This window comes from Notolabrus celidotus, chromosome 20 (assembly GCF_009762535.1).
Source record: "Notolabrus celidotus isolate fNotCel1 chromosome 20, fNotCel1.pri, whole genome shotgun sequence".
NCBI classification, from domain to species: domain Eukaryota; kingdom Metazoa; phylum Chordata; class Actinopteri; order Labriformes; family Labridae; genus Notolabrus; species Notolabrus celidotus.
Window position 1 is genome coordinate 9,388,042 of NC_048291.1, and position 27,645 is coordinate 9,415,686.

The window sequence follows — 27,645 nt, forward strand, 5'->3', positions numbered from 1 at the left end:
CTTCTCTTTTCTGAAATCTGATCCCTAAGTCAGTAAACTGTGTTTGTGTAGTTCTGTTTGTCTCAGTGGTTTAGTCGTACCTGTATATTGTGCGTCTCCATGGTTGAATGTGGAGCAAACACAGAGCAGATTTCACTCAGGCAGTTCATTAAGAGGTGGTAATGATGGCTATAATTCTCCACATGAGAACCCATGGCCATATCTTCAGCCCGTGTTAGAGGTTTTTGAAATGAAGAATGATACGTATCGTTTGAAGCTTTCTCCTTGTTTCCCACTCTGCCCAAACATACAAACATTCACTGTCCAACCTGAGAAAGTGTGTTGAGCTACGTAACATTTGTTTCATTCCAGATGAACATTTCAAACTAAGTTGTTGGTGCTTGGAGTAACTTAGTTTATGTTTTTATTCCATGGTATAGTTTTTAGAGATTTCAAGTAATGGTTTCTAGATACACATAATGTAACAGAATGCACTCCTATGTATTCTTGACTGCATTGATATATATTGTGAAAATACAAAGTTTTGAGATATTTTAAAAAGTACTTTGAATACTTAAGTATTTTCAAAAGCAAGTACTTCAGTACTTTAACTCAAGTAATAATCTGACCGAGCAACTTTCACTTGTATTGGAGTAATATTTGACATGGAGTATCTATACTTTGACTTAAGTAATGAAGACGTGTACTTTGTCCACCACTGCTTTTACATATGCTTTTGTTTAGAGCTCTCAAAGTAAAAAAAATAGTATCTTCTGCACACATAATGTAATGTCATGTAGTCCACACATACTGATAATAGATAAGTTAATAACTTGTTCCTACAAGATAATTACTGTTGGATGGTCAGATGGATATCTCTCTGAACATGAGGACAAGACAGTAGCTACAGGTTTTTACAGAACTAATAACTTCAAAAACAAGTTTCTGAACAGTTTGTTTAAATAAATTGATTTAATTAATTGTAGAACCCCTGAAGATGTAAGATCAAACATATTTCTGTTATTTCAATTATAACATAGCATATGTGATTTTGCTGTATTCAGATTCTATAGTACATGATTTTCATTACACTGAGTACGTTGTCTCCGCCACAGCTTGGTAGAAACAGAACAAATCCAAGCACAAGCCGTTTTTTTGAGGGAAAGATACAAAATCAGAATATGAAATAAGTCATGTTTTTAACATGTAAACACTCGCTTGAATGAAAACAACAGGTTCTTGAATAAAGGTTGGACTCTAATCCCAAAAAAGACAGGCTTTTAATTTCTTTCGAGGTGTTTCTGCCGCGCATGGACTGAGAAACTTGGATTTTTCCATCCTTTCAGGAACTCCGTTTACACAATCTCTCATAAAAAACGTGTTTATACTCAAAATACCTTTATTTACTTAAAATAAAACACACTTACACACAGCAATACAAATAAGTTTAACAACAAAGACAGTGGTCAGAGACTTTGAGAACATTTTTTTAACTTGTCATTTTTTGTGTGTAGTTTCACTTTTTACCTGTAACTGATCCACAGATATGCACTGAGTACATTAAAAAAAATGAACCAGGAGAGATCATAACGTGCATCTAGTGCACATTCAGTACCTCTTGACCTAATAAACAACCTTTATTATAGAGTACAGCCTCATTAACTTAAAGCTGGACACAAAAAAACAATAAATAAACAATCAGCGTTGCATTTGAAGTAACAGTCCAGTGGATACAAGTGAAGCTGCTCCCACATTTTGTGCGCTTTTTAGCTTTTGTCAGATTTATGTGTTTGGTCTGTGACATCAACAGCGTACCTCATGTTTTCGAGCAATGAGCTGCTAACACCGCCACCTCCTGATCATAATGATGATGCTCTGATGCTCTGCCCATTTCAGCAGTCCCTCTAATATATCTTTTTACGGCATATTTGGCACTACATGGTTTAAACTTACAGGTCAGCTGTGAACTCTGTAAGAGACAGACTGCAGCAATTCTGTCCTAAGACAATAAAAACTCAAGCACAAGTACAATCCTCTGTCAAAGTAAAAGTCTGAACATGCTGCCCCTCTCTCAGGAGGAATGGCAGTGAAAAGATGTAAAAACAACGTCAGTTACAGGAAGTACATAGGCATGATCCAGGCTAACAGCGAGTTGCGGTGTTGTGTAAAAAAGGAGAGCAGAGCTGGTTGGACCAGACCCTGAGTTCTCTTCAGCACCCCTCATTAAACTGTCAGGCACTCTATTTTGAATCTACTCCCTCCCCTTCTCGCTCTCTGACTCTGGACCTCCTTGGCAGGGGGCCGGAGGAGCTGGAGGGGGCTCAGTGGAGCAGCTGGACCAGGTGAGGACCGGTGAGCACCTCCAACCGTTCAGACCAGCCCAGCATCCTTGGCCATCTTATAGAAGGCTCCTTTCTGAGCGGTGAGGTTAGAGGGGGAGTCGAACTCTGCCATCTCTCCTTTATCCAAAACAAGGACCCTGAAAGAGACAGAAAATGGATCAAACCAAAGACCAGGACCAGGACTATACTGCTAATATTATTTCCTCTAGATAGTATGAGACATAGTATCGTCTAACGGAATGAAAAAGCACTGTGTAATGTATAAACAGTGTTTGTTACCTGGTGTAGTCCATGATGGTGTTGAGGCGGTGAGCAATGGTCAGGACGGTTGAGTCTTCAAACTGAGACCGGATGGTGGACTGGATCAAGTTGTCTGTCTCCATGTCCACAGCTGCTGTGGCCTCGTCCAGGACCAGGATCTTCGTCTTCCTCAGCAGAGCTCGAGCTAAACACAGCAGTTGCCTCTGACCCACACTGAGAGAGAACACAGAGAGGGACGCGTTTAACCAGAACACCTGACACAGCAGCCGTAAAAACTGGGGTGCAGATTTAAACAGAACACCAGAAAATGATCATTGCACTCAACCTGCATGATTCAATTTGACGTGAAGTATCTGAGCAGGAAAACGTAACTGTCATAGATAGATGGTTAGCAGAAGAAGAAAAAAAGGAGAGGTGGGTAGAAATCTGCAGTGTGCGTGTTTGTTTACGTCCTAGGTTACCTGAGGTTCTCTCCTCCCTCGCTGCACTCGTGGTTCAGTTTGTCGGGCAGACCAGATACAAAGCTTTTAAGATGCGAGAACTCCAGAGCTCTCCACACCTCCTCGTCAGAGTAACTGTCAAATGGGTCCAGGTTCATCCTCAGGGAGCCTGAAAACAGGACTGGGTCCTGAGGGAAGAAGGAGAGCAGGTATTAATCATATCTGTGCATCAAATCGTGAGAACAAATGTATCATCTCTAAGACGATGGAGAAGCTTGCATGATTCTCCCAGATGAAAATGCGCTTGGTGCATGTGCATATGCAAGAATGTGTGCTATACTTTAAGCTCTGTATCTATAACAGCTATATCAAGGTGTCTGTCCTCTGTGCACTCACCTGTGGTATGATGGTGATTCTGGACCGCAGCTCATGGAGGCCCAGCGTGGAGATGTCCACACCGTCGATGAGGATCTGTCCCTCTGCTGCCTCGATGATCCTAAACAAGCCGAGTGTCAGAGACGACTTCCCCGCTCCGGTGCGACCCACAATGCCCACCTGGTGATGGAATAGCCAATGTGAGATGACATGCAAAGCAGATAATACATGCAGCACACGTACAGAAATCTACCCATTAAAAAAGCAGAGAATGGTAGATATATGGTGGTAATCTGACCTTCTCTCCTCCCTGGATGTTGATGCTGATGTTGCGGATGGCCGGGTCTAGGTCCTGTCGGTACCTCAGACTGAAACCTCGGATTTCGATGCAGCCCTTAGTGGGCCACCCTGCAGGGAGAGAGGACGACTCCAGCTTCCACTCCGCCTGAAAAATCAGACAACATCATTAAGACATCCACTTTTGATTGTGCTGTAGGTTTTAACCTCAAATGTTTGAACTGAAGGGGTTTATTTTAGTACAGGATGCCTTCATCAGTGTTACACTATCATATGAGAAATTTGGAACAGGTTTTAAGTATTTTAACGCTTTTCTTAGCTGATAGAAGTTTTCAACATAGGATGGCTGGCTGGTTTATTCTTCAACAAAGTATTTAGACATTTATGACATGTTCATCTGCATTGTTTAATTTTAAGTGCTTTGTACTGTGAATTATGTGCATACTTACTTATTTGTGCCATGAAAACAGCAACAACAAGATTTTAAGTCCCTCTCCCTGCATTTTTAATCATAAACCAAAGTCCAAATCCAGTACGGAAAAGAAGTTAGCAGGAGTTCAGAAAGTCCTCTCTCTCAAACCACGGATATTTGAGAACTGGATATGAGCATGTTTGTACCTCTTTCTCTGTTTCGCTGTACTCTTTCACTCTCTCCACGGCCACAATGTTTGTCTCCACGTCTGACGACATCCTCACAAGCCAGGTCAGAGACGCCGTTAGCTGCACACAGAGGACAGCAAGGTTACAACTCAAACCCAACATACAAATTAATCACATCATCTGAAGTTAATGTGCATGCTTTGGTTTTATTTGTCTGAGTTAATTAGTCAGACTGGGATGTACCTGTGTCCATCCCAGTACAAAAGAGGTGCACAGATTGTTGCACAGAAAAACTTTACACTGAAGCTCATAAGTTGTTAATCCCACGAAAGATTCAACTTACTTCAAGTTTAAAATAAAAAAATCAGCAGTAAGTTTGAATGAATTGCTGCTTGCTTACAATACTCACAACCTTATCCAGGATTAACTGGATTATCTCCTAAATCTGATGGGATTATACCAGAAATAATAACCCTAATACTATATTTATGGTAGGAAAGCATAAGATCATGAAGCAGGCACTTCTGTAACACCTTCTAGTTCAACGTAATATCAGTTGTGCAGTTTTGAAGTTATGATATATTATCCATCTTCATCTCTCTTCGAGGAATTTGCTCTGCATATTTAAGGATCGTAACTTAAAGAAAAGATAGAAGCAAGTGCAGCCGGAGCAAGTTGAACAGGTAACACAAGAATGTTCACCTGCAGGGCGTAGGAGATGGACAGTCCCATGATGCCTGGACTTAAACTCTCTCTGGCGATGACAGCAAACAGAGCAGCAGACGACACGATGACGTTTCCTACAAACTCCAGACGGATCGCCAGCCACCTGCAAAAAAAAAAAAACATTCACACAACATGAGAACAAAATCATTACAGGATGACAGTGTGATAAAACAACGATCTCAAAGATCTGAAGATAGACTCTATGTTTGCTTTAAGAGTCATCAGTGGCAGAATCTCTCACCTATTGGCTACGATGCTGGGGAAGTACGCCTTCTGGTTGTGGTCCACTTTCTGGTCGCTCTCTCGGATGAAGCGCTTCTGTTCACCAAAGGCTCTGATGACAGAGGTTCCCAGCAGAGTCTCATTAAAGTGCGTGTAGATCGGAGAACGGCTGACCGACTCCAGACGCTTCAGCTGACGGGATGATGCTACATAAAACCTCTGGAGAGAAGAGAGACAGACGTCATTCATCGTCAATCACAAACTGTACATACACATGGGATGTTCTCATGTTTAGGGCACACTTTTAATGATATACTTGATATAACTTCTGAGAAATGACCTGCACAAAGAAGTAGAGCAGGCCAAGCACAGGGATGATGATGGCGACCAGCGGCGTGGCGATCAGGATGATGACACACGAGCCCACCACGTTGAACATGGAGCCCATGAACATCTTGAGGATGCTGGGGATCGTCGCATCGATGGTGTCCATCTCTTTGGCAAAGCGGTTCACCAGGTTCCCGCTCGGTGTTCGCTCGAAGAAGGCCATGGGGGACCGAAGGACGTCATACAGCATGGACTGATGGAGGAAGCGAGAGGCCAGGATGCCCCCGATGGACATGGCGAGGGAATACCCAAACACTGCAATACCTAAAACACAACATAGAAGTAAGAATTAGGAGAGGATGTTTATGAAGCTCTCCTTTTGTTTTGTTTTTTATTCCAATCACACAGAACAATGGTAAAAGCAAAACATAATTTAATCAATATAAACCTGAGAGCAACAGTGTTTATACTAAAAAATATTAATGAAATAATACAATAAATAAATCTAATAAATAATTATAAAAATGTACTTCAAGTACACTCAATTTGCAATAAAAATCAAATTCATGTGCATGAAAAAAATTGTTTGAATTAAATAAAACCCTACATTTGCTTGTGTAGAAGTTTTGCAGTCAAGTTTAACAAGAAAGATCATCTCTGTTTGCCTGTGTACAAAAGTCAACTTTTAGCATTTGGGATTTTAATGCAAAGCATGTAGATTTGGAAACACAAAATCGATTTGCATTAGTTTTTTAAAATCAATTATTTCACTTTCAATTAATTTTTCTCTTGATTTCAGTTACTAAAGTTCTGCACATGCGGCACACCAAAAAAAGATAGGCCCATGGCGCCCCATGTGCAGAACTTTTGACACTGAAATCACGAAAAAAAAGAAGTTCAAAATAAAACAGACAGCGGTCTTCATTGCAGCAATCACTGGTTTGACTCCCAGCCACGAATATCTGTTGCATGTCTTCCCCGCACTCTCTACTCCCCTCTTTCTCTCTCTTTTTCTTCAGCTGTCTTTTTCAGTGATGGCAAAAATGTCCCCAAAAATAACCTGAAGTTTCGCTATCTTGATTACATATCCGAGACAATGTGTGTTCAGCGTTTGTGTGCAATCCCTTTTGTTTCTAAGATTTCTTTAAAGCCTACAGCAATTAAACTTTAAAAAATAGAAGTATGAATATATGGGGTGCTAGTGGCCTAGCGGTCTAAGTGCCCCACATACAGAGGCTACAGCCGTGACCATTTCCTGCATGTCTTCCCCCGCTCTCTACTCCCCACATTTCCTGTCTCTCTTCAGCTGTCCTATCAAATAAAGGCAAAAAGCCCCAAAACCTAACTTTAAAATAAAAAAGTATAAAAGTAAAAATATCATAGTTTGGACTCCATCTACAAATATATAAGTGCAGTTAAAATGTCACAATTAAACAAAAAACAAAAACAAAAACAGATTATTTGGCTGTTTAAACCATTTTTTTCTTCATGTTTTGATTGACATCAACCTGATCATGCCCGCCCCGGCTCATGGGATTATTAGTGTAGCCCATCTTTTCATGCGTCAGTTGTCTCAGTCAAAGTCAGAGGAGGAAGGGTGTCAGTTTAGTTTAGCTTAGCGGTTAAAGTGTACACCTGGTGTGCAGAGGCCACAGTCCTCGTCACAGCAGTCAGTGTTTAATCTCCTAGCCTTGACTCTCTTCTGTAGGTCATCCCCCACTCTCTACTCCCCACACCTCAGTGAAGGAAGCAGAATCCATCTGAAATTTAGAATCTAATGCACGCTTGCTGAGATGCTGCTAATCGATCTTAGAGCTATCAATCTAAAGCTACATGATGGCTCTGAAGTGCAGATCAATAACTGAACTGATCAACTCCTGCTGAACACTCTGCAAAGAAAGAAGCTTACCAGTCAAACTTAAAGTCTACTCAGCTAAAAACAGATCATTAACAACAAGATAGCTGAGATAGCTCAGTAGCTGCCATGTTATTATCGTTATCTTTCTTTCAATGTGTGCTTTGGTTCATGTCCCCTCCCTGCTCACCCTGAGACAGTCCGAGCCCCCCGTACACCCCCAGCCTCATCAGCCTGTTGGGCTGCGTGCCGTTGATCACGGGGTCGTCCGTCCACAGACTCAGCCAGTAGTTAGAAAAGAGGGAGACGAGGTGATGTACGAGGAAGAGGATCAAGCTGATGATGGACAGGATGATTCCGATAGCTTTCAGGTAAGTCCAGAACACAGCCAGCTTCACCTGGGGAGGGAGAGGAACAAGGTTGGGGTCAAGAAGCAGGGATTTGATGAAGGATTCTTTGCTCTGGTGTGAAGACTCACCCGTCCCGTGCTCGCTTTGTCTTTCTCCGTCAGCTTTCCCACCTCAGGGTTCTTCGCCGTCTTGTTCAGCGACTGCTCCTCTTTCTCTGTTTGTTTGGATGAGGTGCTGAGAGTCGGGCTGCTGCTCTCACATGGAACGACACACAGAAAGGTCAAAAGAACAACAATAAAAAAACAGGCATTAGTCCAAATCTCAGTGCAGACTCAAGAAACCAAATTTTCTCCTCAAACAGAAACTATCTGTGCATCCAAAGCTGAAGAGATTGAATTCTCTGAGCTGTGATGTTTGTTTTTCTCAGTTTCACTCACCCAACAAGAGCAGTCACGCTGCCGTTCTCCAGAGCTTTGGTTCCAGTCTTTGGGGTAGATTCTACGTGTTCTACAGATACAAAAAGATTTATTTGAATCACAGAATATGTATTCCTGTCTGCACACTTACCCTAGCTACCCAAACATATTTGTATCATGAAGCTTTTTAACACTGAAGTAAAAGAAAACTTAAAGAAACATCAGCGTGTCTCACCGTCGTCCTCGGTGTGTTCACCAGCTGAGTACGTCCGCAAAAATTCAGCGAAGGCTCCATCTGTGTCCATGAGCTGCTGGTAGGAGCCCATCTCTGTGATCTGACCCTCCACCATCACCAGGATCAGGTCCACCTGAGGCAGGTAACCCAGGCCGTGCGTGACCAGCACACGAGTCTACACAAACATATGTAATATAGTTTTTGTTTTTATGAGATGTCAGTGTACGGTTAAGTTTTACACGGTGCTGCAGAGATCACACACACCTTGTCCTTCAGGAGTCCCTGCGGGCCGATCACCTGATCGAAGATGTGTTTTCCTACGTGAGCGTCCACGGCGGACAGCGGGTCATCTAGCAGGTAGATGGATCGGTCACAGTAGACAGCGCGGGCCAGACTAACTCTCTGCTTCTGACCTCCGGACAGATTCACCCCCTGATCACAACAGAGAGAAAGATAGACAGAGACACAGAGACACAGAGACACAGAGACACAGAGACACAGAGACACAGAGACGCAGAGACGCAGAGACACAGAGACACAGAGACACAGAGACAGATTTGTTATATAAATACAGTTAGTTTAGAAGACTCGGAACAGCCTGTGTGTTAGCGAGTCGGTACCTTCTCTCCGATCTCTGTCTCGTCTCCAGCTGGGAGTATCTCCAGGTCGGGTCGGAGCGCACACCCCTCCACTACCTCCTGATACCAGGCCTCTCTCCTCTCCTGACCGAACATGATGTTGTCTTTTAGCGTGGAGTTCTGGATCCAGGCCTGCTGGGGAACATACGCCACAGAACCCTGCAGGGACAAACAGAAAAAACAGAGCCAAGTCTTACACTGCAAAAACTCAAAATCTTACCAAGTGAAATTGTCTCATTTTTAGTTAAAATGTCTTATCCCACTTGATTTAAGATACATTTATTTAACAAGTAACATTTGAGCAAGATAGAGGGACTTGTTTTAAGACAATGCATCTTAAATATCTTGTTCAGTCAAACAATCATGAAATGATTTTGTTTTGAGTTGTAATTTAGAAGAAACAAGGTTTATTTTACATTTCATACATTTTTCAAGCTGAGATTTTATTTGTAGAAGACGGACAATCTTGATTTAAGACAAACCCTTTACTTGATTTAAGTAAAAGCATTTCATTAGAGAATCTATCAGAGAACTGCTCCATTGATAAAAGAAAGAAATAAAGAAAAGTTGTTTTTTTTAAGGGTGGGTTACAGTTTTCAGGCACTGTTTCTTCTAAATCAGATAAAAATATACATCCTCAAACTACATGCACACAATGAAACATCTACTTTTGAGCATAGCTGGCTTATCCTTAAAAATAAGAACATGACTGAATATAAGTATATTCAGCTCACTATGAGAAGACATTATATCTCAAAATGCTCAAATTAAACTTTGTAATCTTATTTCAAGTACAAGATGGTCTTAAACCTAAGGAGGTGCCGCTATAATACAACTCAAATAAGGTGAATATATCTCAAATAAAGAAGCAAGACAGAAATGTATTAGTGCAAACATTTATTTTTGAGTGAAAAAATACTAATTGTTAGCATTCCTGGCTTATTCTGAGACACTAAGCTTTAAAATACTGGTAAAATATTGCTTAGACTAAGTTTTCCCTGCTAATTCACAGTCACAGTTTTCTAAATATTACGTCTTATTTTAGGAAATCATACCAAGCAAAATTTCACTTGTTCTATTGGCAGATTTTTTTGCTTATTTCAAGGTGGAAATAAGGTTTTTTTCTTGTTTTTGGAGGGGCATTTTTTCCAGTGTAGTTAGTTAAACAAACACATCACATACTGTCTGCTCATGACGGGTCGAACTGTTTCCTCCACAGACATAAATATCTATCCTGTGAGAGATGACTAAGCTGCGTCACATGTTGCTCTGAGGAGCAGCAGCTCATGTTCGGGGATGTTCAGTCTCCAGCAGAGAGTGTCTGAAGTAAAATCAGAGCTAAACAAACTCATTTCATCAGCTGGTTTCACTGCACATTTGTTTTATTTTGCCTTTTCTGTCATCGTTGACTCATTCCTCACTTTAAAGACCTCAACTCTCTTCAGTGAATGCACTCTGCGAATACATTCTGTGTGTGAGAGCAGAAGTATTTACCTTCACAGACACACTTCCTTCCAGTTTGTCCATCTCTCCCAGCAGGGCGGAGAGCAGCGAGGACTTCCCTGAGCCCACGTGTCCCACCACGGCCACCAGAGAGCATTCTGGGATACACACATTGAGCCTGCAGACGCAAAGGGACACAAAGTTTAACTAAGAGAAATGTGTTGTTTTAAGATGCTGTTTGTCAGTCTAACATGATGATGGTGCGTTGAAGACTACAGCAGATCTTTCAAATGAAGGAGTGGAGAAAGACGACATACTTTTTCAGAGTTGGTGATTCACTTCGAGACCAGCTGAAAACTGCATCCTCCATGGCGATGCTGTTTAGGGCTGAGAGGAGGACAGAGGAGAGGTGAGAAAGTGAGATAACCTTACATTTAGTACAAATTAAATCAATCAGGAAAAACGGAGGACTCACAGTCTGCTACTGCTTTGTGATCAACACTGTCCTCCTGCAGCTCCTCGTGAGACAGGAACACTCTGAGACGCTGCAAAGACACGCTGGCCTGCAGACGAGAGCAGAGGGAGGCAGCAGTGGGAAGTAAGACAAGAACACACACTTAATATTTATTTGGTTGTTTGAAAGGCTGTTTTTTTCTCCTCTGACAGAAGAAGTGTGTGATGCACTGAACAGAGAGCACATTAGATCACTAGTGTCAGGATGTATGAGGGAAACTGGCTTTACTTTAAGTCCCCCCCCCCCCTCATGTCATAAAGTCGTCTTAAAATAATCACAGTGTTTGCTTTGATATCCTGAGCTTATAGCAGACATAGCAGTCATCTTAACACAATGTAAAGTTCATATCAAATAACATGAAGCTCATCAAAGGATTCGTTCACCCAAACAAAGATGTCAAAACTCTCAAACCACACATAAATGCCATAAAGTCCCTGGAACAATGGACGCAGACGTACCTGCACCATACTGCTGATGACCATGGGCAGCATGTTGAGTGGGAAACGCAGGATGTTGAAGAGCGCCAGAGACACGAACGCCTTCTGAGCATCAAGGATGTTTTTTTCATCGATCAGCACATAGACAGAGAACGTGGAGAGAGCGACCTGCACAGAGAGAAAATGCATGCAGAGTTAATACAGCTCTGTTTGTTTTACTCTGACGGCATATATATAAGGGTATGAAAGCAGAGTGTTCTGTATCATTATACAAGCCTCAGACCATCAGGCCACACTGTAGTTTTGCCCAAGAATATGCTGCAACATAATGATACCAAAGTCTCCAATAAGCTGCTGTTGGGGTCTTAATATAAAGTTGCTTTTAAGTTCCATTGACAGTGTATAGTTGTTTAAACTGAGTGTGATAGGCAGTTTAATTTCAATACCGACACGTAATGATGAATACGATAATGTGCAAAAATGTTGCAATAACAGATTAATCAAAATGGAATGTGCAATAACTCTGACAAGACAAATCATATTTTTTAGTGTAATTGTTTTGTTTTTTGTGAGAATTTTTTTTTTTTTTTTTTTTTTTTGCTTTTCTATTGTTCATAATCATGTTATCTTTTAGAACACACTTCTACTCTAATCTTCTGATATAGAACATTTAGTCTGCTCATTTTTCCTTGATAATTTGTTAGTAGAATTCTGATAAATGTACTTAAATGTCGTCTATAAAGATCAGAGACTGTTTGATTCAATCCTTTTTTGTTGTTGTATTTCTGGATAAAAAAAAAAAGAAATATTAACATAAAAGCTGAACGTAAAAAAAGCAGAACTAACTCAGAATGCTGTTTTTTGTCAGTAATGAAAGTACCTACCATGCTTTATTGGTTCACTTAAAGGTTATAAACCTGACAAAATCCAACAGATTCTACTGCAAGTGTGTTTCTTTTGGAAAAACATCATTAAAAACTGTGGAATTCTCCTCCCCTCACCGTAAGGTTCTCCCCCTCTGTTGAGATTTTTCAAAAGTCATCTTAGAACACTCTTATTCATTAGCTTTAAAGTTCCCCTGATGAAACAAGCTCAGATGCTTCTTATGAGCACTTTGGATCAAGTGCTAAATAAAAGCAAACTCAAAACCCAACTTTTTAGTCTCACTTTTAACTGAGTTTTATTCTTATAACAATTTTATTTCACCTTACTTTATTTGTTTATTATCTAGTTCAAATTTTTGGCACTTTTTTAAGTACAACATCTTAGTTTCTTTTAGTGGTTTAATATTTTAGTGTTTTATTTTCTTAGGAAATTATTTTATTTTGGTGAGCTTAATTTCCTGCTTTGAGTCATCATCTTATTTACATCTTATTTTACCTCCAGTGTTTCCCCATCGATATAGCATGACAGCGTTTCCTCAGTTCGATCAGCAACTTCTTTTCAATTATTTATTTTATTTTTTGTATAATTATCATTAATATTATTATTTTTGCATGTATCCTGTTCTTAACCTAAGGATTGTGGGGTGGGTTTTCAGCTGGTCATCAAACAGACTAAATTCAATACTAATACCTCTAATGCCTCTTTAAAGCGCTTTGAGTAGTCAGACAGACTAGAAAAGTGCTATATAAGTACTAGTCCATTTACCATAAACTTTATGATCTACACAAGCAAACAAAGCAATGCGTGAGAAGGTCACTTTTTTCTATATAGTTATTTTTAACACCTGAAACCGCTTTGGCAGGGTAGGTGTCGGAAAAAGTTATTACCAGACTCTGCCAAATTAGACAGACAGCAGGATATGACGTATTGATAAGTAAAATACTTTTTAGAACTGCACAGGACAAGATCAGCAAAGACCATTTTGTCCATGGGGCTTTACAAATTAAGTCTGATTAATTGATAGATATAAATAGAGTTGATTTGATTAAATGCAAAATAAAAGAAAGAAAAATGTAAAAAGTTATGTTGTGTGGTTCCTTTGTTGCACCACCCACAGCCCTTTGCCCACTATCTCTTCCAGCCTCTAGCCTCCGTCCTGTCCTCTCAGTAAAGACATGATAGCCCTCAAAAATCTTTTCATGTGCTGGACTCACCAGGAAAGGTGCGCAGACCCAGGTGAAGGTGGACATGGCTCCCAGGTATGCAGCCTTCTTCAGGACCTTGAGCTCGCTCTCTCTGATCTCCGACACTTTGTCCCTGAAGGCGAGCTCCCAGGCGTACAGCTTCAACACCTTTATACCATTCAGCATCTCGTTCATCAGCTTAATGCGGCTGTCTTTGCTCTTCATCTGAGCCACCTGATCAACACACACACAAGACTCACATTAGAAAACAATGGAAATGCCCTGGACCACTTCATGGACAGAGAGAGAGAGAGGTGCAGAAGTCCCACCTGGTAGGTTTTGGTCTTCATGGCGATAACAGCGTTAATTGGGACCATAAGGACCATCACAGCGACTCCGGCCAGAACTGACGGGCCCAGGTTCTGAAGAAACAGAAAACAACAGCACCTGACATTACCCACCTTCAATAACAGTCAGGTTCAGTTTTCAATCAGGGATTCATGCAGCTTCAAAAAAACACAACAAGCACTGCTGAGTACAAGATGCCAAAGTCAGGACCTGCTCTGTGATCTCACCTGCCACAGGAAGTAGAGGGCAAGCACCACCTGTAGGGGGGCGGACCAAATCATGTTGATGTAGGTGATGAGGTCCATGAAGCGCTGAGCGTCCACAGACATCAGGTTCACAATCTCTCCAACTGTGGAGGTACGACGAGCCGCACTGCTGATCACCAACGCCTGACACAGCAGAAAACACACAGGGTTACATTTACAGCTACACACAACTGAGCAGAGCATGAGCTGCAACCTTCAAAAAAATCATAAAAGCTGCATTAAACAAGGTAAAGAAAGAGGTTAACCTCAATCAAGTATTTCTTTACCTTTCTATACACGGCTCCGATGATGGCAGAGCGCAGACGCATGCCTGACACAAAGCAGACGTGGAAGTATCTCTGCAGGATAAGCGACTGCACGCAGGTACACACAAAGAGCAGAGCCGTGTAGAAGAATCCCTGCCAGGAGGGGGCGCTGGAGTCGTTGACGAAGCGGATGAGCAGTCTGAGTGGCATAAAAAAAATAAAAGATTATGATGAAATCACCACAAACCGCTGCTCGACTCCTCTGAACCACAGGAGACATTCTTCAAGTTCTGCAGCAGGGAAGTGTTGCAGCTGATTATGTGAGCGCTCATTCTCAGTTTGCATCGCTCAAAGAGATTATACGCTTTGTTTTAAGACAACAGGCCAACACGTGACTTCAGCTGTGTCTCCTCCACTAATCATGACTTGTGTTCACTTCCTGTCTGAACTGAACCACATTTAAAATATGCACTGATCCAAACTGTCCCAGTCTTTGTCATCACAAGGAAAAGATTTCCAATCCTGGGCTCCTGAACAGAGATCCTGCTACTTACATTAATAAGTTCTTATCTAAGCTGGGCTGCTGTTTCATTATTACATAAGTGTCTCCACTCATAAAACATGAAATTACAAAGATGAGAGTAAAATTACAGCCTGGCAGAGGTGTGCCTCCATCATCAAGTCCAGTCTTGATTTACACAAATCAATGTTTCCATAACCGATTGTGTAACTGAAGCTAATAAGCGGTTATATTTGTGTTTTGTCAACACTTCAAGGAGTGCATCACTGTAGTGAGAGGAGAAGTGTCCGACACATTCAGAAACCAATCCACTGCATACTGTTTTGATGTTGTTTTGTGTGAAATTTGTTAAATGGTTTGTGCTTTTCCCTTATTTTTATTTTAATTATTTGGTTTTTTTTCTTGTATCACCTTTACAGCCTTTGTTGCTGCTGTTGTGACATTATTTATTTATTCATTACAACTGATCATGTTACTTTTTACTGATATGGATAGATGGATAGAGTAACATGATATATATTGCATACTGCATCTTTGCTGTCTCACAGTGCATGTTAAATATTGTCTTTTTATATCACCCTGGATTCTGGAATGACCCTGTCGCCATCTGCCATAAACACACCATATGAACCTGTCACTTCCTTATAACATGTCCTTACTGCCTGTATAATTGGGACTATTTATACCATGTGTAACATTTGTATATACCTTTACATTTTATTTTTATTTTATATTATTGAAGCATATATGTACCAAAATTAAAATGAAAAAGCAAATTTGAAAATTCAATTGAATGAACAGAAATGCTTTTTAATGCATTATTTGATTTGGTTTGGATTATTGAATATTAATGTTATTTATGAGTCAAATAATGTGCACATATTTAGAAAATTAAAAAGCATTTCTGTTAATGCAATTTAATTTTCAAATTTCCATTTCATTTTAGTTTGGGTACATATATGCTTCCATATATTTGTGCTATTTGTTCCCTATCTCCCCCCGGGAATCAATATAGTATTATCTTGTCTTTTCTTATCTTGTTACTCTGTCTACCCTGTCTCTTTTGTAAAGCACATTCCTTAGATAATAAAGATTACATTTTTTTTTTCTTTTAAAAACAGACACCAAACCAATTTAAAAAACAAATAAAAAGCTAAAACACATACAACAACAGAAGGTGTTTGCAGAAGGCCACGGCAAATATTTCAACAGCATACACAATGCTAACAGGCTGTCCTTGAAGGCTTATTTCTCCAGAGGGAGAAAAAACACAGATGTAGCTGGATTCTTTACAGGCGTTTGCAACAACTTGACATCTAAAAGCTGTTTAGAACAATATTTTGAGTTATTTTTAAGTTTACTTCTACATTTACCTGAGGGACACAAGCAGTATATCCTCTCAGATCTTGCTTGGCTTTTATCAGGTGGTGGTTTACATGTGGCGGTGGCTCACATAGGTGGTGGCTGCAGGTGTGCGATGGCCCGTTCATCACCGCTTGCGGCTTTAATTATATAGGGCAGCTGATCAGAGACAGGAAATGTGGGGAGTAGAGAGTACGGCGAGACAAGTAATAAGGTAGCAATAAGGACTGTAGTCTCTCTACATGGGGCGCACTTTATCCGCTAAAAAAACAAATGCCCCCTTTAGGTCAAATTTGTGTTGTGTATGTGTTTGTGATTTCTCGTGTCTGTAAGAATGGGATGACATCCTGTTAAAAAATAAGCATACAGCTCGAGTCAGCTGTTATTCGTATGACGTTGATCAAAATGCAGAACTTGACTCTGCAGAATTGAAAGTATGACTTGCAGTTCATCTGCAATTATTGTTTTTGCAGCACCTGCTGCTTGTGTTATGTCTGTCCTGATGCTGCAGCTGCTCTGTTACACTTCACTGGTGTTGCCTCCTATTTGGTTCAGTATCACCAGAACGCAGTGTAAAATCAGACACTGGAACACCACTAATCACTAAAAGAACAAAGACTTAATGATGGCAGGGCTTTGTTTTGGAGGTGTTAAAAGGGAAAACTGTATGTTTGACTTCGACTTTCTCACCTCAGGATCTCGGGCCCAACGAACATGAGGATGTCTTGGATGATCTTATACAGACAGGAGATGAGGAAGTAAGGGCCAAAGGTGAGGCACAGGGCCCACAGCAGGGAGGGCTCCTTCATTTTCTGAGGGTTCTTCACGATGAGGATCTCGGACTCCTCCACAGGTCGTCCCTCTTTGTTCTCCGCATGAGGGACTCGTTTGGGAGAGTACAACATCTTCTGCTCCGTCCTTAGAGGAGAGAAAAAGGAACAGAAATTAGACATGTGACAAAAATGATTCATTGGAAGTTCCTCATCATGATGTTCAAACTTCTTTTAAACAAAGTGAGCATCAGATGAAGGTATGAAGTGTTACTTCTTTGAATCACTGTTTGATGTTCGTTCAATTAGAAAAACAAGTGAGACTTCTGATCTGATCTCCTGACCTCTTGACTTTCTGGCACTCGTTGTTCCAGCGGGTCACAAGCTGTGGAACGACGAGGTGTGAGCGGTCCTCAGGGTTTAGAGACCACAGATCCTTCTCCTCCAGGGGGCGCCGGTATCCTATCACCATCATTCTAAAGAGATAACGCAGGGTTACGAAACAGGGGAAGGAAAATCCGGAAGGACAAAGGTGTCTTCCTCAGACACATAATTCATATTTACTCCCACAGTTTTGCTTATTCTTGTTTGTTTCCTTGTTTTGTTAATCAGCTGATACACACATTCAAATATCAGTCACAGTCATAACAGTATTAAAAGAGTCAGCGTTCCTGTTCCACGTGCACATTGTATACATTTATTTGATTGATGGACATCAGAGCATTTTCACAGAGGAGTTTGGGGTCAACTCACTTGGTGATCCACCAGAAGGTGACTCTGGAGAGGAAGGAAGCTCCAGGCTCCGGACATGGATTCTGAATACAAACACATACAGAGCTGAATCAAGCTTCTGATGACCACAGAGCGACCACTTTGTCAGCTTATAATACACAATCATCTAACAGTCAGGGTCCGGGAGGCAGACACCCTCTCTACTTTTAAGAGTAGGCTTAAAACTTTCCTTGATGTTGGGTATTTGTTAATAATTTAAAATAGAGTACGGTCTAGACCTGCTCTGTTTGTAAAAGGATCTTGAGATAACGTTTATTGGGATTTGGCACTATATAAACAAAGATTGATTGATTGAACCTGCACTGCTTATTTATTATCTTTGCATCTATATAAGATATGAAGCACCTGCAGGTGATGTGAGAAAACATACTGTATGGTAACAGGGCCAGGCGCATGATCAGCCTGTGTACACAGCTCTGTGTACACTTTCATGATAACACGTATTTATCAGTCTTGACTGGACACTACATCCACTAGACGACGGTCATTCTGTGGCTGCGAGGTTAAACAGAAAAGGGTGGCGAAGTAAAGAGAGGCCACGTGAGCTACAGTTGCAGGTAAGGAGGACTCACCTGGTCTTTGATGGCCTGGGAAAAGAGGGGCGGCTGGTCAGACAGACAGGACAAGATCAGGGCCACCAGCAGCAGAGCGTAGTAGATGTAGAAGGTGGTGAACCTCCACACGCTGACTGACGACAGCTGCAGGGAGAAAGGTTTAAACACAGGTGTAACTCCACAAACATCAAGATCTTCTTTACAACTGTATTAAAGCTAGGGTTGGTAGTCATGGAAAACTAGCATGCATTTGAATGTAGTATTTCCTCGGGACTCCATGTAACCCCTCCCCTCGGAGCTCCTCCAAAACAACGCCCCCACTCACATGCACGAGCGCCGCTGATTTTCGACCATATGATCGTGACTGATTCAAAACCGGTCCTCAGCACATCGTTTGTGTTTTGCACTACGTCAACTCATGTTTCACTCAGTGGTAAGAAAACACCAAAACATTATCATAGTGAAAGTTAAAAATGCAAACAAACATGAAATGTACGCGCCGGAGGTGGGCAGAATGGCTGGACGGGATTTGATAGGTTTCATAATTTGGCTCCTGATGGCGGGGATTGGTTGGTGTTTTCCCAGGTTTACTTCGGCTGTAGATAGCGGCTTTTTTCATTCTTTTTTAAGAACACATTATGTATTGACTACCAACCCCAGCATTAACAGTAATATAGTAGTGTGGCCTTGCAACTCTGACCTGGTCCAGCGCCTGCAGGATCTTGGACCTGAAGGTGATGGTGGCACACAGCAGAGCCAGCAACCAGAAGATCAGCATCATCCCAGACGACTGGACCCCTTTCATCCGCTCATACTGGATTAAAAATGTGGCCAGCAGCTGGAGGACACATACATGGAAACACACATTTAAAGATCAGGACCAACACATGTCTGCTTCCACACCAACATTCTTTCTCCATGTAGTGTATTTATAACACAGTAAGGACCTACAGTTCAGCTGAAACAGGTTCATCAAGTCCCTTTGAAAGAGTGTCTACCTGGCAGTCTGACTGCATCTCTATAAGAAACTTGAGAACAGAATACATAAACTGGATCCTGCAAATGATTCCCTTTGAGCTCTAAAACTACTGAAATGATTCATCAATTATCACAATACTTGGCACCAATTTTCATTCCAAATGGTCGTTGCATATTTCTCTAAAAGCTCAAAATCTGTTTAATGGTTTAATTTAGGGTTTCTTTTTGTAACATGGACTTGTTACGTTTCCCATCAGGCCTTGGGTTTCCACTTGATAAAACCAAGCAGGAATCCGGAGAGGAGCAGGTTTGGTACGGTGAACACGCCAAGTGTGTCAGAACAAGATGAGATAATCCTTTATTGATCTTCAGAGGAGAAAATCAAGAATGCAGGAGTAGACTTCAACAGTCCTCCTGATTCAGAGCAGTCCTTTTCCTTTTTTTTGCACTGTAGTTGAATATCTTAGAATCCTGTTTTGCTCTGCACCCAGTTCAACACAGTTAACACAGAAAACATGCAAATTGACTTTTTTTTTTCAAATGACTCCTTCCATCTCTGTTCTTTATTCTGCTTCAGCTACATAAGATACATTCCTGAATCACAAAGAAGAGGTGATTTATACTTTCATCTGCATATAAAAGACAGACGTAAACTCTCACCATGGTCAGGCCCAGGACAGTCGGGCTGACGAGGAGCACCGGCGGAGGAACGCTGCTGCCGTGACTTCTTTCCCAGAAAGAATAAAATACATCTGACCAGCAGATAATCCACAGGAGGACGCCGACCGCCTGCAGAGACACAAACAGATCACTGCTCTGTGACTGAGATACAACTTCAGGTCAAATATTCATCTTTTACTGCGCTATTGTTGAAGAGCTAACATGATATGTTTAGCACAATGATGCAAACCACAAGCTGAAAGGTTAAACTGAGGGTGCGTGTCGTGTGAATGTGAAATACTCAATGCATTTGAAAAATGTAAATGATTTAATTTATTTCCGTAGTGTTCCTCTCTCTCCTGTTTGGAGTATAAGAAAAGTAAGAACTACAGAAAGGGTTTTAACAGCAAGTAAGGGCGAGTCTTCAATCACACTGAATACAGAGGAGTTCTAAAAATAACTTTTTATTTCCAACAAAACAGAGCAAAAAAGCTTTAAAAACACTCGTAATAATAAATGCTCTGAGGGTGGAGCTGCAGCCAACAGTTGTTTTCCTCAGCACAGTCTCAGCAGATGTGTGTCTAACCTGAGTCTGGTTCTGCTCGAGGTTTCTGCCTGTTGAATCGAAGTTTGTCCTTGCTGCTGTAACTAGCTAAATGCTGGAAAGTGCTTTACTCATGGTGGATTAAAATGAGATCAGACTGAGTCGTATCCCGTCTTGATGTTGGGTCTTTGTTAATAATAGAACATAGAGTACGGTCTAGATCTGCGCTGTTTGTAAATGTGTATTGAGATACCGTTTGTTGTGATTTGGCGCTATACATTTAAAGACTGATTGTTTGATTGATTATGTATTAATCTACACTACCGTTCAAAAGTTTGGGGTCACTTAGAAATGTCCTTATTTTTGAAAGAAAAGCACTGTTTTTTCCAATAAAGATAACATTAAATTAATCAGAAATACACTCTATACATTGTTAATGCGGTAAATGACTATTCTAGCTGCAAACGTTTGGTATTTAATGGAATATCTACATAGGTGTATAGAGGCTCATTTCCAGCAACCATCACTCCAGTGTTCTAATAGTACATTGTGTTTGCTAATCGCTTTAGAAAGCTAATGGATGATTAGAAACATCTTTAAAACCCATGTGCAGTTACGTTAGCACAGCTGAAAACGGTTTTGCTGGTTAAAGAAGCTGTAAAACTGGCCTTTCTTTGAGATAGTTGAGTATCTGGAGCATCACATTTGTGGGTTTGATTATACTCTCAAAATGCCCAGAAAAAGAGAACTTTCACATGAAACTCCACAGTCTATTCTTGTTCTTAGAAATGAAGGCTATTCCATGCGAGAAATTTCCAAGAAACTGAACATTTCCTACAATGATGTGTACTACTCCCTTCAGAGAACAGCACAAACAGGCTCTAACCAGAGTAGAAAGAGAAGTGGGAGGCCCCGGTGCACAACTGAACAAGAAGACAAGTACAGTAGAGTCTCTAGTTTGAGAAATAGACGCCTCACAGGTCCTGAACTGGCAGCTTCATTAAATAGTACCCGCAAAACGCCAGTGTCAACGTCTACAGTGAAGAGGCGACTCCGGGATGCTGGCCTTCTAGGCAGTGTGGAAAAGAAAAAGTCATATCTGAGACTGGCCAATAAAAGGAAAAGATTAATATGTGCAAAAAAACACAGACATCGGACAGAGGAAGATTGGAAAAAGGTACGGACGGACAAATCGAAGTTTGAGGTGTTTGGATCACACAGAAGAAGATTAGTGAAATACAGAACAAGTGAAAAGATGCTGGAAGAGTGCCTGATGCCATCTGGCAAGCATGGTAGAGGTAATGTGATGGTCTGGGGCTGCTTTGGTGCAGGTAAAGTGGGAGATTTGTAAAAAATAAAAGGGATTTTGAATAATGAGGGCTATCACTCAATTTTGCAACGCCATGCCATACCCTGTGGACAGCGCTTGATTGGAGCCAATTTCCTCCTACAACAGGACAATGACCCAAAGCACACTTCCAGATTATGCAAGAACTATTTAGGGAAGAAGCAGGCAGCTGGTATTCTGTCTGTAATGGAGTGGACAGCGTAGTCACCAGATCTCAACCCCATTGAGCTGTTGTGGGAGCAGCTTGACCGTATGATACGCAAGAAGTGTCCATCAAGCCAATCCAACTTGTGGGAGGTGCTTCAGGTAGCGTGAGGTGAAATTTCTTCAGATTCCCTCAACAAATAAACAGCTAGAATGCCAAAGGTCTGCAATGCTGTAATTGCTGCAAAGGGAGCATTCTTTGATGAAAGCAAAGTTTGAAGGACAAAATTATTATTTCAATTAAAAATCATTATTTCTAACATTCTCAATGTCTTGACTATATTTTCTATTCATTTTGTAACTCATTTGATAAATAAAAGTGTGAGTTTTCGTGAAAAACACAAAATTGTCTGGGTGACCCCAAACTTTTGAACAGTAGTGTATTTCTCATTTTTAAATTCTAATTCTGTACTCTGTGCAATAACGTGCAATATCCCTGCCACTTCAACATCCTGTATATAATACCTTCATTCCCAGCGCTTTTGTACATAGAAAATTAACTATTCTGCGTTTCTGTATATACTTATTAATCCAATTTATATTATTTCATTTGTATTTATATCTTATTTTATTCCTTCTCTCTATTAATATTTTGACTTTTTCATTCTGTGTATAAGGGCATTCTGTAACAACTGAATTTCCCCCCGGGATAAATAAAATATTTCTGATTCTGATTAATCTATTTCTCATTTTTATATTCAAACAAATAACAGTTTTATTGAATGCCAAAATGGTCTTTGCTCAAACACAGTCCATAAACCCAAAGATTCTTCATAAAGTTTCATAATTACAAAGAAAAACAGTCAGCCCAATCAATGACCTGTTATTGACAAGACAGAATAAGTAGATACAAGTTGTAGGAAACTTTTTCAAAACAAAGATAACAAAACAAAAAAAAGGTTATACTGTAGTGAATTTTTATAGGTATGTTTTAAATAGATAAAGACTGGTTGGATCAAGTCGATGAACCTCTGTTTTTAGGGTTGTTTGTTTCAAGCATCCTGAAAATCTCTGACAGCTCACATCGACATGTACACACTGATAAAAGAGAACAACCACTGAGTTGACCATGGCCACACGTAACATGTGAACAAGAAGCCTTACAGTCCTAAAAACACTAACGCCATGTCAGTATATGTAATGAATTTTCTCCTGCAGATGCATCCACATGCTTCATCTGAGATTTGTGATGAAGATAACACATCTCACGAACACACATTTCTCCTGTATGAAAGATGTGGTTAGACTTTTTCTCAGATTCTATAACCTGAAAGTAATGGTGGGTCACATGACTCACAGTTTTGGCCTTGTTAAGGTGGCTCATGCAGATGTAGCCTCGATCATGGCTGCGGAGGTAGATGAGGTAGATGGGAGCTGACAACCAGAGGTAAAGGCATGGCAGCCCCACCAGTACGGTGTTCTGGAAACACTGGGTGAGGTCTGGGTTAGAGGTGTGCCACGTACGGTTCCAGTCCTGAGAGATGAACAGGAGAGAACAAGATCAGATCACAAACACTGGTTTTCTCTTTTTTGAAGCTGCAGTTGTGCATTTTGGACACTAGGGGCAGCAGAGGGTGAGAGGGTTAGGTTGTAAAACAAAACATGAGCTAAAAGAAGCTTGTGGGTTCATACTACTCAGAGTCACCTGATGCATTATCAAATATCAAACAATAACACATCAGGCCTCTCCCATGTTTAAGTAAAGGTGGGAACATGTTTACACAAACAATTGCACAACTTTTTTCTGTATCCTCTTAAATAAAGAAATACAAATAGAGTCAATTACTCCTTAACATGTTATGAAAACACAGACAGAAACAGATATCTTTGAACTCTTAAAAACTGTAAACAACAGAAACTTTATTTCTATTGTTTTTAAAGTTTCCACATGACTTCCTATAGGTTTTGGAAGAGTATGTCTGCAGAATAAAATAGGGAAGACTCCACTTCTCACTCAAGTTTTTATAATCCAAATTTACTTTGCAAACATGCAGCAGGATGTGCTCCATAGAACAAAACACAGTCAAAAACTGAGGCCAAAATTAAAGGTTTTTTTCCAAGGACTAAAAATTCAAAACCTAAAAAACTCTAATATACTTTATTGGCTGTTGTTCTGTACAAAAGTTTTGAAAGTAGAAGTATTTATTTATTCATTTTTACAGTTGCCAGTGTGCAGAAGTTTGCTTTCCATTTATTACATGGATGATTTGGCTCTTTCAGTTTCAGATATTATTGATATTATTTTATTACTGGGTAAATATCACATCCATTGTGCAAAGTGGATAAATTATAAGCTCTGCTTTCCTGGTTTTAAAAATGATTTTAAGTTATTTTTTTCCACCCTGAAAAACCTACGGACAAGAAAATTGCGAGCAAGATATGTTTAGACATAGCTCATAATTTATTCTTTTAATTTGAAATATGTATGTATACATGTGTAAATATAGGTATGTGTATATTTGTATGTATGTGTGTATTATATGTATATATATTTCGTCATCTTTTCCCACTATTATAACAGCAAAACATGAAAATAAATTTGAAATGAAATGTCCCCTTGTCCCAAACTGCTTAATATATACAGACGGACCAATCAGCTATCTGCTACGCTTTGACTGCCTCTTTTTGTGCCTCTGCTCTGCTTCATGTTGCTTTTGGATGCCTGACTCACTCAGTAGCCCTGATGCACCTTATTTGTTGTTTTACAATATTTTGTTTTGTTTTCCTTACATGATTCTCTTTTTGTTAATTGCACTGTAATTGATTGTAATCTGTGTTTACCATCCTCATTGAGAGTTTGTAATTTTGTAAAATGTTCAATAAAAAAAAAAAGAAAATTATAAATATAAAAACAAATAAAAAAATAAGTTTGCTTTCCTTCCCTACACATCTGTCTTCGGAGAAAGTGGGCCAAGTATTCTCCTGCTCAAAAATCAACATATGATAAATCAAAAACGATAACAGAAAGATGTTTTTAAAAAGCCTAACTGAAGTAAAGACTTTCAGTGGTGTTTACGAACACATGTAAAGAAGCAGCAGATGGATGTTTAAAGGTCACCGTGCGGTTTTGTCTGACAGTTTTTCTGGCACCGTGTTGTTATCAGGTAACAACACGTGCACACGCTCACGCACAGATAGTGATGTTTCATAGAAGTTGGAGGGGCTTTGACTGAACATGTACTGACTCTCAGGTTATCAAGGAATCTTACTTCAATGTTTTTATTACAAAGTGCATTTTGCATGCTATTTTCCTACAACTGCACTGCTGTGACTCTTTTTCTTAAACATCACAGTACAGCAGGGGTTCCCAAACCTTGCAGGCTGCGACCCCAAAAGTATAGGTGCCAAAGACTCGTGACCCCCCCACCCCTCAAAGTGATTTAATGTGGCTTCATTTAGCTGGTCTGCAGAAAATTAGCCTACCTACATGAGCATGTGGCCGTGTTTCCTGTACCGTTATGAATTAAGGTTCAAGGATTCAAGGTTTTTTTATTGTCATACCAACACAAGCTGTCGCATGAGATTAGGGGTGTAACGATTAATCTACTACATCAATGTATCTATGTATATTCTGTATAATCTGTGCTCGGCAAGTTGGCCTTCCAGACGACACATATCGATCTAACATCGTTTCAAAAGGTAATAAATCGATTGTATCGATACTAGGAAATAACGCATTGGATTTAAGCACAGCAGACTTTATATGGATGTGTTTATTTTTACACTTTTAATGATAAAGACGTTAAACGTTACTCAATTCAGGCTGCCTGTCTGTGAAGTCATCGCCACGCGCCAGCAGACAACAAAACATAGCATGGCGGATGGCAGAGGAGAAGACGGTGAATGAGAAATTATCATGCCACCGTTGCGGTCCAGCGTGTGGAAACACTTTGGCTTTTGCAATGGCGGAGATGTTCTAAATAAGTCGCTCCCTGTTTGTAGGATATGTAAAGGTCAAGTAAAGTACCACAGCAACACGACAAATCTATCCAACCACCTACTAAGGCGCCATGGGATTTCACACAACGCCAGCCGTCCAGGCACCTTTTGCAGCGTTTCCCAAGGTAACATCAGTTCTGCAGAAGCCTCAGGCCTCGCCAGCACGTTAAATCAGAGACTAGGACAAAACCTGGCTTGGGCCAAAAACATCACGGCAACAACAGGAATCTAGGACTGTCCAGTATCAAGGGATTTATTTCACAGTCACACGGGCTGAATTTTTGGCTAAAAAGTTACTGAATCGATTTCAGGTCACTGAATTGATTCGGATCCTATGATTCTAAATGAACCAATATCGTCCTTTCATCATATCGGCAACCACGAATCGCGATACGAATTGAATCGTTGTTAAAAAGAATTCTTACACCGCTACAGGAAATGGAACCAAATTTTGATTAAGTGTGGTTTAAAGTATGGTATAAAGCCACAATAAGACACACAATTAAAAAAGAAAAAAAAAAAAAAGCAAGAGCTTTAACCTACTGCTACTGATGCTTTTGATAAGTAATTATTCACTAACCTTAAACTTAGGAGTCATCTGGTAAAAAAAACAGGCAGAAAACTCATTACATTTTCTATTTTCAAGGTTTTATTTCAAGTTTAGCTACTATTTCTGTCGGTATTTTTTACTATAATGGATTAAAATCTACTATTTTTTAGATCAATTAAAAAAAGAAACATTCTGGAAGACATCTCATAATCCTCTATTTGTGTCCCACACTTTGGGAACCCCTGCAGTACAGGAGCAGAAGTCTCCATCAGCATCTGTGCAGCTTCAGTACATGAGGGATGCAGCGGTCAATGCACTGGTGTGTTTTCACCGGCATTGATGGAACACGTGATATGACATATAACGTACTAAAGCAGTTTATGTGTATGTGTGTGTGTGTATGTGTGTGTATGTGTGTCTGTCATGTAACCATGTGTTTATAAAACAGTAAAGGCGCGTGCTCGTGACGCGTGCCCGGTCTCCCGGTTCAGCCGGTTGTTACGTGAAGCTGCTGTCACGGAGGACAGAGTAACTTACCGGGGCTAATCACGTTAGCATGTGTCCCCCCCAAAGACTAATAACAACAACCGGACGGATTGAAAAAAAACAAGAAAACAACAGGAGACTCACCCAGAACGGATCGGAACGGTCCAGACTGCAGAACTGTTCGAAGCCCATCCTGGTGGAGGGTCAGGTCTGGACGGGAGAGACTGTTATGAGCTCAGCTTTGGTTTTGTAACCAGACTGAAGGCAAAGCGGAAGGCTGCCTCCTTTTCTTCCTCTCTGGTGGTTAATATGTGAACATGGGAGGTGTACAAGCCCCCTGCTGGAACAACGGGGTATTGCTGCCCTCCTTAGGCCGATGATTCAAGTCCTTACATCATTTCTTAGATTTGTTCAGTGGTGGACAAAGTACACGTCTTCATTACTTAATTCAAAGTATAGATACTCCATGTCAAATATTACTCCAATACAAGTGAATGTTGCTCTGTCAGATTATTACTTGAGTTAAAGTCCTGGAGTACTTGCTTTTAAAAAT

General features: G+C 40.5%; 1 protein-coding gene across 1 annotated transcript; it reads right to left on the reverse strand.

The window, feature by feature from the left end:
* Positions 1 to 1,360: 1,360 nt before the first annotated feature.
* Positions 1,361 to 27,645, reverse strand: abcc1 (ATP-binding cassette, sub-family C (CFTR/MRP), member 1). The gene is made up of 31 exons (XM_034710961.1): positions 27,237 to 27,645; positions 23,415 to 23,591; positions 20,022 to 20,150; positions 19,084 to 19,221; positions 18,402 to 18,527; positions 17,791 to 17,852; positions 17,382 to 17,513; positions 16,958 to 17,185; positions 14,407 to 14,584; positions 14,102 to 14,263; positions 13,856 to 13,948; positions 13,557 to 13,760; positions 11,479 to 11,625; positions 10,982 to 11,069; positions 10,824 to 10,893; positions 10,558 to 10,684; positions 9,046 to 9,222; positions 8,690 to 8,857; positions 8,426 to 8,600; positions 8,212 to 8,281; positions 7,903 to 8,023; positions 7,615 to 7,822; positions 5,583 to 5,893; positions 5,262 to 5,461; positions 4,997 to 5,123; positions 4,313 to 4,414; positions 3,696 to 3,842; positions 3,419 to 3,577; positions 3,044 to 3,210; positions 2,601 to 2,795; positions 1,361 to 2,458 (listed from the first exon to the last, which is right to left on the reverse strand). The coding sequence occupies exons 1-31, from the start codon at positions 27,282 to 27,284 to the stop codon at positions 2,350 to 2,352; spliced, it is 4,545 nt and encodes a 1,514-aa protein (XP_034566852.1). The 5' UTR covers positions 27,285 to 27,645; the 3' UTR covers positions 1,361 to 2,349.

Excerpts from the sequence above, each read along its gene's own strand:
- abcc1 (XM_034710961.1), bottom strand. The coding sequence starts at position 27,284 with ATGGGCTTCGAACAGTTCTGCAGTCTGGACCGTTCCGATCCGTTCTGG. Across the intron at positions 7,823-7,902 it reads ACAAAGCGAGCACGGGACGG|GTGAAGCTGGCTGTGTTCTG; the intron begins GTGAGTCTTCAC and ends CTCCCTCCCCAG. Across the intron at positions 3,578-3,695 it reads ACATCCAGGGAGGAGAGAAG|GTGGGCATTGTGGGTCGCAC; the intron begins GTCAGATTACCA and ends TTCCATCACCAG.